Here is a 16,221-nt window from a genome sequence, read left to right as displayed (position 1 = left end):
GAAAGCAGCAGCTGCCCCCTTCAATTACAGTATCTCCCATATTTTTTGCAATCACACCTTAGTTCAGATTTCAGCCACACACAAACCTACAGAGCCAGCACATCATACCTGGATGACTGAGTTTCTATCCAACAGACATCTGGTTTGGGGCAAAGAGGCTTGTGATTGTCACGGAGGTACAGTATATCATTATATGCACGGTGTGCTGTGTTGGTCATCTCAGACATGACACACTATAAAAGCTGTCAGCTTTATATATATCCAGTTTAATAATGGTTGTCGTGTAGTCTCTTTTGGACTCGTTTCCCTTGTCTCCACAGTTCATTTCTGAAACAGTTGGTTCGATGGAGCCTTCTGTCATGTTTCGGTCTGTGACCAACAGGTGGCACTGTGGGGCTTTTCCCCCTGCAGCTGCACACCTGTTGGTCGTTAGTTAATTAGTGCCTTTAAAAGGACTCCCAGCCCGAGCACTCATTGTCGGGTCATTGTTGCTGTTGGCTACTGTCATGTTTGTTTGTTTGTTGCTTTTTGCTTGCTGCTGTCATGTTTTTGTTCTTGTTAGTTTTTTTCCACAGCCATGGTTTTGGTTTGTTACTTTGGAATCTTTTTGTTTTCATGACTTTGTTTGCTCTGGATTTATTTTCTGTGTTTTAATACAACTCGTCAAGTTCACCCTGCTCCTCCCTCTTGCCTGCTTTTTGGGGTTCACCACCACCTCGAAACGTGACACCTTCTTGTTGCACCTGCTGGCAATTTACTCTTGCGAGTATTAAGGTGCAGCTTTCGCGGAAGGAAAATGCCCAGAATAATACCGTGCTTGTCGCTATTGTCACTCATTTGCTTTGCTAGTTACCATTTGGTATTTGCTGTTTGGTTGGTTTTATTATTTTCAGTTTTCGGAACTTCTACCGTGATGTGGGTTGGATTTTGTTTTTTTGTTCTTGTGTTTTTCGACTTGATGTTGACGGACGCATTTGGTGCAAAAATATATTGATTGCTCATCGTTTGTGGAGTCTGCTCTGTGATCCATCCTTTTCCAACTGGAACACTTTTTGCATCACATGCAGTCAGCCAATTGTCCCATAGGTCCAAAGATAATGAATGCAATAAAAAAAAAAAAAATCCCTCTGCTTATTTTTTTACAGCTCATTCAGAGGCTTCATATCCTCCCAATTACAGAGGTGTCTTGGCATCAGATTAATCCTTTAACTCACTGTGGCTCTAAAATAAAAAAAAAAGCTGAAATTAGTCAACGTGGGGTATTTGACTTGTTGAAATTCTGACACAGTTTTCATATTCGACTATGCGTTCATTATTTTAGTCCGAAATAGGGAGAGAAGACAGAAACACAAGACCCTCCGGGAGAGTTAATGCCATGCATTTATTTTCGCACAGTGACATCCCTCACATGATCACGTTTTATGTCAATTATAATGTATTCACAAAGCAGACCTAGCTTGAAAACATAATTGCAGGCCATCCACACATACACAAAGCTCTAGTTGTTATGCTAGTCGCTCATCAGTCATTGACGTAGCAATCTTTTGTGTATTTAAACAAGGAACATTTGTACAGTTTACCCTTTTCGCCGCCACATTTAACATCCCCAGCACTTTCTCAAAAGAAATGTCTCAACGGTGCCTCTGTCACAGTTGTTCAACACCTTCTTGCACACTTGAGGCGCATTTCATCGCAGATATTTACAAAATGTAGCACAACAGGAACAAATAGAATTCATGGCAATATACTGTATATGTGTCACAGACTGGGTCAACTCCTTAAAACTACATTGGAAAAAAACAAAACAAACAAAAAAAGATTTATGGATTAGCGTGAAGATAAAACAGTGTACATCTGAGGATACATGAATAAATATCGCTTTGTAATGCATTTAGAATAAATTAGACTAGTTTGTATAGCAGCTCTATCACACGTATTTCTGTTGGATGCATGTTCCTCTTCCCTGCAAGGTAAAGGTCCTCACAGTTGCCTATCCATGATAAAAGTGTGCCCAAAAAGCGGATTTTTTGCAATGTGCTTCAGAGTGGTGTGATGGTGTGATTAATGATGTGATAGCAAATGAACACAACGCCGTTACAGTAGCAAGGAACTCTCATAAAGACATCAAGAGGCCCGAAGGAATTAATGCTTGAAGAGTAACAGCCTGTCAAAGTAATGCACCCACCCGCACGGAGAGGTTAGTTCTATCCGGAGGGCCATCGACTTGAGTGTTTGTCATTTTAAAAAAGCGCGAGCGGCCAAACAGTGCATCTACTTCTTACTGCCTCCCTTCCCACCTGCTGTCACTCACATTCATGTTGTGTTGTGGTGTTGTTTTTGTTGGCTTCACACTGGGGAGGCCCAGATGCTTGACACGCTGTCTCTTCTTTCTTCATCCGACAGCCTTATCCACCGGTGTCATTGGGTTTTTGCTCAACACCTTTCAGACGCGAAGGTACATCCTCGCCCCACCCCTACTCCCACTTTGTCTGCCGGGTACGTTGCCAGGGTCCTGAACTATAGGGGAAGACGGATGTGCATGGCCGTGCTATTGGGACGTGCGGCCAAGATGTAGATGGAACTCTCCCTGAGAAAGTCTGCCCACGACGTTGGCCTATTGAACATAAGACAATATTAAAAAGGCATTACTGGCTCACTGCTTTGCTCAATGACATGCCTCTTCATTTCCAGCTCATTTGCTTCTGCCGGCAATGCCAATTACAATGGGATTAAAGTGCATCGATCTAAATTGGATAATGGTTTGTGAGGGCTTAATTATTTCCAGATTCTTAAAACGATGTCTAAAGTTCTGAGTTATGATGTATACAACAAAGTCAATTCGATTTCAAATAAAACACCGCGGAGCCTTTTTGAATCTGAGAGCTACTTTTTGGCGACTATTTAGTGCAAAAGACGACTCATATTATGCATACTTCTGAAATCACACATTACCTTTAACCTCATGTGGGGTTAAGTTAATGTCAATATTTCTCAACTGTGGGCTTGTGGAGCCCTTTGAGACTTTTGTGATTCAGGGCGATATAAATTTGACTTAACCCTTTAATGCCTGAACCATCAAGGAATCGCTAGAAAAATCTGATTTTTTGGGAACCGAGATGTTCATTTTACCCTTATAACAAAATCCACAAAAATATTGTTGCCATATTATTTTGTTTTAGATATTTGTTGTATCACATTTATAAGCATTATGTAGATTACATCAAAAACTGAAAATTTGGAGAAAATCATATTTTAAACCTGCAGTATCAAATTTGATACAGATGATTTAATGTACTACAAAGAATGAGTCACATAATGAAACTGCATGTATCAAATATGATACGAATGGCATTATAGGGTTTAACTTCATATTATGTGTGACTAAACATTCCAAGAAAATCACAATGTCCTATCGCAGATGAGCTATTTTCAGAACAGCCCCCTATTCATGTGGTCATCGCTGGTGACCCCAGCTAGAGATGTTGTTAAAATGTGTCGGCTTATTTTTTTTAAACGTTTCAAAAAAATCTGATGGATTTCTGGTCATCTGAGTTTTCATCCAAACCTGAAATGATGTATCGATATTTACAATCATGTCAATATACCAAAGCTTAGTTTAAACGTTTATCACATCTTACCGCATTTTAGTGGTGAATAAAGATAAAATAGTTGCTCACTGAGACCCTTTGAAATATCCGTCATTGAATAAAAATCAAATCAGTGAAAAAACAAAACAAAAAAACAACAAAACACTTATTGTGGAGTAGCTATTCTTAGTGTCAGTCTTTTTTGCTTGTTTTTTTTTTCTCCAGATCATCATGACAAGTCTACCCTCTTTTTCTTCCGTGATTTGTCACATTCTACCAGTTAAAAGTCGGATTTTGACTGCGTGTCAAAATGCTCCGGAGTGAATATTTAGCGTGATAACTTGCTGAATAGTGCAGCGCTCTGCTCCATCGCACTGACATCTGCAATGTGACAGTTTTGGTAACATTACTTAGATTTATGAGAGGGGGGGGGGGGGGGGGGGAATAGAACCAAGTTCACTTTGATACACTGCAGCCCTGCAAAAATGAATAAACATTGTTAAATTATTTTTCTCACACTATCAGAGCAAAACATAACCGTCCTCAGCTTGTTTTGTTACTCATTGGTGATAAAATATTTGTCAACAGTCTGTCGTTAACTGTATGTGCACGATTAAGTATTTGTTACAGTTCACAAAACTGAAAGAGTACAAACCGAATGTCATCAGTCTTGCTTTGTTCACTGCTGGAGCTGGCCGGGCTGCTCTCACAAATGGGCCCAACGTGACTTATACTTGTGTCGACAAGAAAAACAACACACACACACACAAACAGAAAAGGGATTACACATGGGCACGGTGACAAAGCATTGCTTTACTCTGACACGAGAGTTAAAAGGGGAAAAAAAAGTAATTGTAGCATCATTTCATGTAAACTGTAAATGTTATTTTGTTGTGGCCAAATTGTTTAAAAATGTGGCCAGGATTCATTTAATCAATTTTGGCTAACATTTGTGGCAAACGCTCACAAAATTGCAAGCAGGAATAGTGTTAGCATTGTAGAATTCTATTATTTTTTTAATTACCAGTACTGTATTTTCCACACTAAAAGGTGCACTGGATTATGAGGTGTACCTTCAATGAATGGCCTATTTTGTAATTGTTTTCATACATTGGGCATTATAAGACATAATCTTCAATGCACCCACTAGATAGAGCTACGCTCAAGGAAACACCAACAGAACGATCAGATGTCAGTAAAACGTATTGAATAAAGCAGCAACACAGTTCACTTAACCTGCTGCAAGTTATAACTTTAACTCGTTAACGGTGAACTCTCTTGCCGCTGCTCTATTTCCGTGTTCAACTGCGTAACCGATCGCCTTAAGTTTGAACTCTGCGTTGTCAGCATGTCTCGAGCAAGGAGCCATTTTGGGGTTGAAATATTACCGTCATGACCATACACAAGGCGCATCGGATTTTAAGGTGTGCTGTGAGCTTTTAAGAAAATGGAAGGCTTTTAGCTGCGCCTTTTAGTGCAGAAAATATGGCATGTAAAAGATTGAGATGAACACCATTACAAGGGATTGTTGTAATTCGAGAAGCCCCTGTCCTTTATTTTAGATCCAGCTGTCACGGGTATTTGTACATCTAAGATAGTGCAGTAGTAAAGCCATACTTATAGAAAATATAAGCATGTGAAACGATCTAGGCCATAAACAACATAACCTAAAAAGGCCCCACATCTGTACCATTTTAAGGCCATTACCCGTCTTATTTTTAAATCAGACGTAACCTGAATTTGTACACAGGTCGGAACGTGCCATGCTCTATCACTAGCCTTTGTTAATGCAGTAGTAAAGTCATAATTACGGCCTTTATTTGTATTTATATTAAAAAATAACCTAAAAAGGCCCCACATCTGTACCACTTTAAGGCCATTACCCGTCTTATTTTTAAATCAGACGTAACCTGAATTTGTACACAGGTCGGAACGTGCCATGCTCTATCACTAGCCTTTGCTAATGCAGTAGTAAAGTCATAATTACGGCCTTTATTTGTATTTATATTAAGAACCACTGCTCTAAATAGAGTGTGTGTGTGCGTGAGTGCTACGTTTGTTCGACAAATCACACAAATCCATTAATTACCCAAAAAGTAACATCACTTTTTGTTTCGCACAGGCGCTTTGCGATATTGCAATGGAGTTTGCTTTTTGTATTTTTTTTTTTTTTTTTTATTGAAAGGTCAGACGATTCAGACTTGTGGTGACTCATACTTACATGTGGGAGACTGTTTGGGTACTCAGTGAAAAATAAGAGAGCTATCTTGTTGTATTTATGTAACCTGGTTTGGCATACTAAGAGAATATTTGGGACTTTGACCGAAAGATAACATTGGTAAAGTAAACAAAAGCCAAAGTGAAAAAAATAACCCAGGTAAATACCGACAACAGACCGAACAGACAGTACATCTTGATTTTATGAACGCTATGCTACATGAGAATATGTCTTCACGTGGCACAAAAGCACATTCATTTCATGATGCATTTAACATTATGCAATATATATTTTTTAACCTTATTAGCGGTACCGAACCCAACCAGTTCAGATGCACGTTCACCAAACCCTTCATTAGTGAAAAATAAAAATATGATTTTTTTTTTACAAATTTGAGACATTAAAAAAACACATTTATTACAAACAGAAGAAATGTAAATAAAATTACATGTCCTAAGTATAGGTTTTTCAAATTGTATGACGTATTATCATGACAGTCACACGGTGACGACTGAGCGACCTAAATTTCCCACGGCACCGATTGAACAAGCAATGTAATGGAATCATCTGCAGCCAGCGATGGCCAAGCGGGCGTGTCATAACTAATTGACATCTTGAGTCGGGTGCGACTTAACTTCCATGGCAGGGGCTCCGTCGAACCCCTCAGACCGATTCACCGGACCCCTGGGGTTCGAGCGAAGCCAGGTTAAGAAGCACTGATTTGAGAGTATCCACTTTCATTTTTGATGGGGCTTTTAATTCACATGTTTTGAGGCAATCTATGAACCTTAAGGAAGAGAAGAAGAGCTCATCATGTGAAGGGCTCACACTCCTCGCAATCAACATAATTCCAGGGGTTGCTTGAGTCCCTTATTCCAGCATTCAGGTCAAGAGTCTCATCTGAGCGTGCATGATAAGTATTGCAGAGGGTACTTCTGGTTGTCGAAGTAATCGAAAGGAGATGAGCCATGCACATTGTTGAGTCACACTCACCCGCAATTCATAGGAGCGCAGAGTCCCATGAGTCTGTGTGGTTGGTGTGGCACATGATGAGCAGGTGAGCAGGATGGAATGGTGCATGCGAAATAACACATTAGAAGATACGGATGAAGCACATGTAGTTTGTCTCAGTGGTGGACGTATCAGTAACCGAGAAGTGATTTCAAGTGTTTGTAAAGACAATCAAATAAGTTCCCTCATGAAAGTAAGAATACTATTTTCATTTTCGGTCTTGTTAATAAGACATGAGCTGGAATATCGGAGCACAAAATAATGTATCGTTTTTTTGTTTGTTTGTTTTTGTCCACCACTGACACAAATACAATAGTATGGCAAACAGCAGAGATGGGAACTTAACCCTATTTTGTCGGTCCATTCTCCGTCCGTGACCTGGGTACCCTTCCGTCATCGTCCCTCCGTCCTTATTCATATAATAATCGTCCTGCGCCCCCGTCCGTCATCGTGCTTTGAAAGCGCTTCCCTCCCAGTCCACCCTCCCTCCCCGAAAAAAGTGTCTGTGTCCTTGTATGACACCGTGGGAGAGAAGCGGGCAATTAATATTCATTATAGACTTCCAAAGAGTTTATGGCTCTGATGGAATCTTGGATCAAACAGTTCAAATGCCTCTTTTGTTGCAGACACCAATGTAATATGTCCTTTCTCACTTGTCGTAGAGTGATGCAACATGACAGTCTAAACCTGTCATGTAGAATTTAAACGTTTCCTAATGTGCCAAAACTGCGATCGATGGTCACCAAAATTTATGTTGACATCTTTACTTAATGCTCCTATCAACGTCTGAAAATATTAGAATGATCGCCCAAGTGTTTTCGGGTGTTTTCCTCTTCATAGAGGAGCTCACTATAAAGACAATGTCATTTCCCGAGATAAACACGTCGTCCATAAAATACAAAATAAAATACTAGACATGTCTTGCAACAGTACGCAATGCCAAACTTTGAAAAATGTGCAGGACTCTCGCATACAAACAGTGACATATTTATCGCATATAGGTCTCCCTTACTGAACCTTACTTTCAGCAATGTCATAATTGGCTGTTTCAGATAAGACTGTCCATCAATCAAACAAAAATGACATGACTGTTTCTTTATGTATTTAATGTCTTGGTGAACATTAGTATTTCACAACACAAAAATAGTTACTCTGATCAAATAAAATCATGATAACATAAACCATCAGCATGGTGGGCGGGTACCGAGATACATACAACACAGCCAGCTTTCTTCACCGGTTGCATTGAGCGTTAATGTGAAATGGGTGTCCGTAGGCACTTTGTTATGTTCTTTGACTGTACACTAAGTGGCAGTGTTGCTATAGAAATACTGTTGAGATGAAATAGCCTAAGTAAATACGGTGTTTGGCTACACTCTGGCTTTGTTATTTTGCCTCCTGACACCACATACTTAACCCAGTTAGGGACGGACTGTTCTGTCCGAGGGACGGAATGCAAACAGTCAACCAATTAGAGACTGTCAAATGTTATACTCATACATATGCTCAGCTGTCATATCACGTCGCCGTGGATCTTAATGTGATAAATGCGCAATCGTCAGCCACAAATGCAGAGTTCACGTTGCACAATATCGAACGTGTTTCCTGAAAGTGCTTTGAGTCAACTGAATGAAGAATCGATAAAGTAGGGATGAATGCAACAAAGCCCATCTTTACTGCCGTGTCCAGTCCAGTCAAGTTATTCATTAAATGCACATTTAAAGGGTAGGTTGCTTTATGGCTTTGTAGTTTCGCTGGTCTATGTTGTAATGTGCTATGTGTTTTAATATAGCCCAATTAAATAAACCATCGACACCTCCATCTCTGACCAAAGCCTGACTGACTGACGAATCCATGACCGACTGCTGTGTTGGTACTCTTGTTTTGTTTTGAGACCTGTCCAGTTCCTTTTCTTTCATTTTTTTAGTTGATAAGTGGATGTAAATAATCTGGCAAAGGAAACCACGGCAGCTGTGTGTCCCCAACGACACGGTGAGGCTGCAGAATGTGTCCACCTCTGTGTGGCAACACACCACAGTGAGACCTTCTGTTCTTGTCATAGTGCACTGTGTCTTTTAGAATATCCATTTTCCGATCCACTTTATCTTCACAAGGGTCGCAGGGCGTGCTGGAGCCTATCCCAGCCAGGCAGTAGGCGGCGGTCACCCTGAACCGGTTGCCGGCCAATCGCAGGGCACACAGAGACGAACAACCATCCGCGCTCACACTCACACCTAGGGACAATTTAGAGTGTTCAATCTGCCTGCCATGCATGTTTTTGGAATGTGGGAGGAAACCGGAGTACCCGGGGAAAGCCCACTCAAGTCCGGGGAGAACATCCACACTCCACACAGGAAGGCCGGAGCCGGGATCGAACCCATGGCACGCTAACCACTGGACCACTGACCCGCCTCTTTTATAATAAAAATTAAAATAGAATTTGAGGCATATAATGGGGCTGGACAGGGTTGATTGTTTCCAAAGAACTTTTTAATATATATTATACTGTCAGGTCGTTTTGACAAGCTGCAGCATATATGAAAGTTTTTGCTTGTTATTTTAGCTTTTTTCTTTTAACTGCAAACACCTTCTTGACACTAACAACTCATCATGTTGGTGTTTGATGCCATCACTTATTCTTCTTTGCATTCTAATCACTGATTTCCGAGTTTGCACGGTAATTTAAAAAAAGAAAAAACGGCAAATCAAACAGCATTTTCGATACAGTGCAAAACTTTGTGTATGATGTCCTATTACATTTGTGGAGAACAATTTTCATAAAGGAGAAGCATGTGTCATCTAACCTTGAAGAGGAATTGCCGAGATGGTCATAAAAACAAGTGAGCCATGCTGAATCGAAAGCATAGACTGTGGACTCAGGTCTTGGGCCATTTGTCACGCTGAGTCATTTGTGGCAGACTGTAACCTTAATAGTTCTGATGATTTTTCGAATGGATGTTCATGTTCACCTCTTGACATTGGTTCAAAAAAATGAAATGGACATCAATGATGTCCAAACAAATTAACTGCAGTGATGGCTATGTACTGTATTTTCAATCCCATGGGACATTGAAGCTCACAAAAACCATGACTGTTTCAAGTATATTATTAGGGTGTACTTGTCTTTCTATTAAATGGCTTTTGATGAAAAATGATCACACTCAATTGAACGGACATATAGGCAGCCACCACAACTCCAAATGTTGTTTTTGTTGTTTGTTGTTGAACATGAAAGTAGTGCTGTACGTGGGGCAACACTTACAACTCATAAGTCCCGTGTGCACTAAAGACCGTCCGAGTATATACCGGTACACAACTCTAAACAGTGATGTCAGCATAAATTCTAGTCCTAACACAGAGAGGTTGTTCGATTAGGCTGCTCCGCCAATCTTACAGACCAGACCGAGGCCAGACCTAAAATAATGTTTTTTTTATTATTACCAGCGTTGGTGTTTTGAGTCTTAAAAGTGAATTGCTTGCTTGTTTTTCTGAATTAGATCACTCGATATCTTTAAAGCTCAGCTGGACGTCATGTCAATCAGAGAATTTGTGTTGGGTGCTCGCGTTGATATTTCCTGCCTGAATTTCAAAATCCAGCTGTTTGGTCTGTCGAGTAAAAATGCTGAGCTCAATGGGGCCTCACCTTGCCGTGATGTACTGCACACAGACAACACTTTGGTTCTTATAAATGCCCTAATTGTGGCATGATTACATGACGAGATGATGTTTTCTTATCAACTATTTCCCGGTTTAAACATCCTGGAAATTACTGTGCTTTTGTATTTTTGTAAAAATGAGGCAAAATGAATTGATTGAGTGCTAGTACCAAGTTTGATACGGTCACTAATTAAATTTAATTTAGTATCTTTTAACAAAACAAGTGAATGTGAAACACATTGAAGTTGAAACTAATGATACATTTGCCAATAAGCAAGGTTGTTTGAATTCACGAATGTTAAGTAGTACAGTAAGAACACTGCATATTTAAGAGTCATCTTCAAACAGAGGCCTACTGGCACCAAAATATTTAATTTTAAGATGAAGGACTTAGGTCTCCAGCAACTAGTCAAAGTTCGCATTGAAAATGAACCATTTAGAAAATATCGAAAATATCATTTTGTGCACTCACCTCACATTGCAGGATTGCGAGTCTTTGCTAAGCTTGTTGAACCAGGACTGCTGGGCCTGACGACATTCTGCTCTTGTGATCAAGCCATCCTCATCCAAATCCAGACCCAGGAACAGTAACCGAGCCGCGTCTCTTTCCTTTGCGGTCAGCAGGCGCACAAGTGAATTCTAGGGGAAGCAAGTCGTATCCGGAGTCACATCATGACATTTGAGACGTGTATGCAGGCTCAGAGGTTACCAGGTGAAAACAAGGTCCGATCCAGTTTCGGCATTCGCTAGTAACTGAAATACAACAAGAAAAATCCACCGTTCCCTCCTTTATTTATTTATTTATTTATTTGCTGTGTGGGAGCTGGAGTTTATCCGAGCTGACTTCCAGTCAATCAATGGGCAACATTCCAGATACATTCCATTAGGCCATTCCCATCTCACACCTACAGTCATTGAGGTGGTTTTCTTCACTGGACCACGACACAACCAAAAAATTCAACTCATTTGATCTCCAAAAACATCCATCCATTATCTGATCCATCCGCTTTATCCGCGGGGCGTGCTGGAGCCTATCCCAGCCATCTTCGGGCAGTAGGCGGTGGACATCCTGAACCGGTTGCCAGCCAATCGCAGGACACACGGAGACAAGCAACCATCCACGCTCACAGTCATACCTTGGGACATTTGAGAGTGTTCAATCAGCCTGCCATGCATGTTTTTGGAATGTGGGAGGAAACCGGAGTACCCGGAGAAAACCTACGCAGGCCCGGAAAGAATGCACGACCTCTGCACTGTGAGGTCGGCACGCTAACCACTGGATCATCGGGCTGCCCTCTCCTAAAACAGAGTTATTCTAATAAACACCAATGGTAATGGCATAGAACTGTGAGTGGAGCAGCACAAACAAGTAGCCGTTAACAATGAAATTAATCAATCCCGAATGGATTTAACTTTCTTTACCTCAGTACGAAACTTTCTCAAAACTGCCAAGGATTCAAAGTAGAGAAAGTCCGGCCACTCAATGTGACCCTTTTTGTCGGGATCCAGGGCCGCAAACTGGGCGAGGACTTCTTCCTCTTGCTCGTCGGTCAGGTCTTTATCAAACTGCTGCTTGGATACAAAGTGGTGGTACTGCAGCAACTCGTCTGATACCAGGCACGACTCTACAGTGACAAGCGACAATTAATGACATTGTCTACACCTTCATTAGTCACTGACAACATTTCTCTGAATACAATGAACTTCCCATGAGACATTTCAGACAAAGGAAAAGCTTCCCTCTCCCCCACTGCTCTATAAAATAATACTACTTCTTTCTTTTTACTTTTTTTTATCTACCTTATTTTCTGTCAAATTATTACTGTATATATGTTTTATGTTCAATAAACAAACAAACAAACTACAGGTTTTTAAGGATAATGAGACGGAGGGCAATTAAAGTCCTATATACCTGTATATCTCAGTAAATTGTCGCAGAACATATTATTTTGAGAGAAATCGTCATCATTCCTCTTAAAGTGACTACAATTCCGACTCCTCAGTCTTATTAAAAAGCTGCAACTGACATCACCACTGTAAATAGGTTCTGTCACACGTACACAGAGCAGTTTTTCCAGATGCTCACCTGGGATGATCTTACACTGTTTAAATGTCTCCATAAGGCTGTACATTTCTTCGTCCGTTAACAGCAGGTTCAAATTATCCTGAAAGAAAAAGGAAAGAAAAAGAAAAAAAATTGACAATCTTTTCAGATCACAGCAGTCAAAATGTGATATAATAAGACAATGACTAATAATATCGCACCATTCCAAGATAAAAAGAGGTGTAAGTTATATTTAGACAAATCAAAACCCTTCACATCTTAAAAAAACACAAACATGAATTTGGAAAGTAACAGGAAGACGAGTTAAAGGTGTAATGAGGACTTATCTTGTGGTTTGAGTCCCTACTTGAGCACTAAATCAAGAATATGTGAGATTATTCAGAGTGGACCAAATAAAGCTTTGGCAGCAGCAAATGAAAGTGTCACAGAGAGTAATGAATGCACTGCTTGAGCTGTTTTTTCAAGATGATGAAAAGAATTGGTAACATAACCTCCATTAGCCTTAAATTGTGTGATTAAATTTGGCTCTTTTAGGCAGATGCAAGAAATCCGTTGCCACAAGCCAGCACCATATTGATTAAAAGACACTCTGACTGGAATTAACCTTTGTGGAACCTCACATGTTATGTAACCTTTTGAGAAATGACCATGAATTGCAATCATGGAAGGTCAGCAACAAATTTATGATTATCGTATTTTCTGCTCTATAAGGCACACGTAAAAGCATTCAATTTTCTGAAAAGCCGAAAGTGCACCTTATAATCCAATGTGTCTTCTATATGGATCAATATTTTGATTTCTTGTGTGTAGTATTTTAAACGTTCTGGAAAGCATTTTGTAAAGCTTCAGCGGTTGTGACAGCTCTGGATAAATCAAGCTGTATCGAATTGTATTGTATTCCCTTTAGCAGAGCTCCTTCTAGTGGATGCATAACACAACCGCAGCCACTATTGTAGCTTCTATTCTATGTGCCTTATAATGCTGTGCGCCTTATACATCAAAACAGTTTTAAAATAGTCCATTCATTGAAGGTACACCTTACACTCCGAAGCACCTTATAGTGCAGAAAATACAATAGTTCGATTTTCAACATTCAACTCTGATTCCACAAACCATCAACAAATCACAGAAAGAAATGTAAATAAAAATCTGAATAGAGCTCGATACAGCCCTCAGATACATGTAAGAATAACTTTTTCATTTCCAAAGATATGAAGTACTTCACTGGAACTCTATTGTTGTGTTCTCACAATTACATCCATGTCGTGCCTCTGTTTTGTTTTATTTAGTTTTCTCACAAAAGTGACGTGTTGTGCAGTAGTCCAGGTCACGTGCAAGCGTTTTTTTTTCTTTTCATTTAAAGGCAATAAAAGGAGTCGCTTTGATTGGTTATGATTATTCCCAGGGTGGCGCAGCTCTCCCTCTTGCAGCTTGACAACAAATGAGAACTTGCGTTTAATGCAGTCAGTGTTTGACTTTATAGATATTATCTGGAAACTGCTTTCCTTGTTCTTTTCACTTTTCCAGACAATTCCTCCTCATCTTTAATCCACAGGATCACAACCACTCAGTTGTTGCGGCCAGTGAAACGGTGCCCAGAGAACAATAAATATCAGTCTCATCTATGTCAATATATAAACAGTAAATAAGAGTCACATTAAATCAGATTAGAAAGTGTCAAATTATATTTGAAAAGCAGAAAAGGAAAAATTATAATATATAAAAATCATAATAATGGAAACAAACATTTTAATTTCATACTGGCAGCTCACAGAAAGGAGAAAAGAGTACCAGTGGATAGGAAATAGGAAACATATTTTACCACTAAAAAATTACTACTCCGATAAAAGAATTACATAAAACTTGGAATTCAGTGGCCACTGAGTCTACATTTGAAGGTCAATTAAATCATAACAAACAAACAAATAAATATAATGTAACATCCTCCAACTGTGGTCATTTCCATTTTCTCCCGGATGCATTGCGACCATGTTTCATGGCCTCCCAAATACCAAGATGCTTGATGCATGTCGCTACAAAATATGTCAACTGATATTTCACTATGACATCACAAATGCCCCCGTTATTGTTTTTTTTTTAAGTCATTTGAGCATCTCATGCCTGATCCTTTGTAGATTCTTTTAAATTTCTCCTGAATGCTAGCATCTCCCATTTACTAGAATTGGCAGTTTTTCATCTCTGTAGCAAAGGTTGGATCCCTCCTAAGGTTGCTGCCTTCGATTTTGGAAATGATGTGATGATGATTACTGACTGTCATTCATCTAAACATGTAGCAGTATGCTTTGAGGCTTGCTGTAAACATCCACACTGAAGGAAACCCAATCTAAAGGAACAAACAACAACTGACATCGAAGATCGTTCTCACTCTCTGTCAATGAGACACAAACGTATTCCGGTCTGCATTCCTCTCCCAGTGAAGTATGCAACAAAAATGACAGAGGACCTTTCAGGGTCCTTTCTCAGAGTGGCCGACAGCCCCCCTAAACCGCCTCTCGCAGTGTGTTTGGCATTCAGTTTAATTTCCCAGTGCTGATGGAGCACAGCAAAGCCTCCACTTTACCGTGAAGGGTTCTTGAGCAAAAACAGTCTTTGGGCACTTACAGGGATTAAAACAGACGCCATTATTTTTCTAGCATGGTCGGCAAAGACGCTTCTTTCTGCCTCCAGCCTGAATATTTGTTTTACTGCAAAAAACAAACAAACAAAAATACTTTACTTTCAAAGTTCAGTCTTTGCAGAGGTGTGCCATAAGTGCTAAGGAAGAATAGGTTTGGTTTAAGTCAAGTACAACATTACTGTCAAATTCGCTGTTTGTGCAACACACAGCACAGATGAGATTTCTTTCCTCTCAACCAGACAACAAGAGGAGCCGCTGCGGGTGCCCGCGTCACCATCAAAAGTTAACATAAAATGACAGTTAACATAAAATGACAAAATAATACAACAAAGTGTCGAAGTTAAAGTAATTGATTAACTTGTCACTGTTCATTGTGATCATATTCGGGTCAAGTGTAATAACCCAGCAGATGAAGCTCTTATGTGGGGAGGAAAAAATGGCCCACCTTGTGTGGGCCTCACATTATGTTATGCACCACTGCCATCTATAGGATTGGAGTGGAACAGTTTCACCCGTTAAATCAAAATTCCACCTCCATAACTGAGCTGCCATCCAATAAAATATTATAAAATTGTCCTAAATTTTGACTGTATGAGGAGCATGTTGCATGTTGGTTGGAAATATTACATAGCGTGGGTGCGTGCCGACATCATATTTGATTTTGTATCGTGAGTCCACTGGCCCACTCCTTTATATGTACATCAAGTCCTTGTGCTTGCATAGTCGACAAGGACGCAAAGAATACACAAAAATGTCATGTATTCTTCGTGTCCTTCTTCATAGAAACCCTTTTCAGAAGAACAAATCACCACTTACACAATAGTAGCAACTCCAGCCGGTAACTGTATGAGCTGCGTCCCTCATCTCCTGCAAGGCCTCGGCACGCAGGTAGCCCAGCTCCCTCAGGCAGCCATCATGGAAAACTCGAGTGCAGATCCTGCACGGGTATAGGTCGTCGGCGGTCCAGACCTCACACACGTCACACATCTCATCGCTCTTCGGCTGTGGTTGAATGAGAAATGCCTTGTGAAATTGTGACTTCGAT

At 40.2% G+C, this 16,221-nt stretch overlaps 1 protein-coding gene across 2 annotated transcripts in view; it reads right to left on the bottom strand.

The window, feature by feature from the left end:
* Positions 1-1,362: 1,362 nt before the first annotated feature.
* phf24 (PHD finger protein 24) overlaps positions 1,363-16,221 on the bottom strand; it is a 28,209-nt gene continuing 13,350 nt past the window's right edge. Inside the window, exons 3-9 of one of the 2 annotated variants that reach the window (XM_086135656.1) lie at positions 15,993-16,178; positions 12,560-12,638; positions 11,896-12,098; positions 10,946-11,112; positions 6,799-6,831; positions 4,243-4,320; positions 1,363-2,614 (exon numbers count right to left, since the gene is read on the bottom strand). In XM_086135656.1, the coding sequence (XP_085991782.1) occupies positions 2,518-2,614; positions 4,243-4,320; positions 6,799-6,831; positions 10,946-11,112; positions 11,896-12,098; positions 12,560-12,638; positions 15,993-16,178 (843 nt within the window). In that variant the 3' untranslated portion in view covers positions 1,363-2,517. The remainder of the gene's footprint in view (positions 2,615-4,242; positions 4,321-6,798; positions 6,832-10,945; positions 11,113-11,895; positions 12,099-12,559; positions 12,639-15,992; positions 16,179-16,221) is intronic. The other variant, XM_086135657.1, reaches the window with a different exon arrangement.

The sequence above is a fragment of the Hippocampus guttulatus genome, chromosome 17 (assembly GCF_054856545.1).
Source record: "Hippocampus guttulatus isolate MCC_2025c chromosome 17, RoL_Hgut_1.0, whole genome shotgun sequence".
NCBI lineage: Eukaryota > Metazoa > Chordata > Actinopteri > Syngnathiformes > Syngnathidae > Hippocampus > Hippocampus guttulatus.
This window is presented reverse-complemented; position numbering and strand designations above follow the sequence as displayed.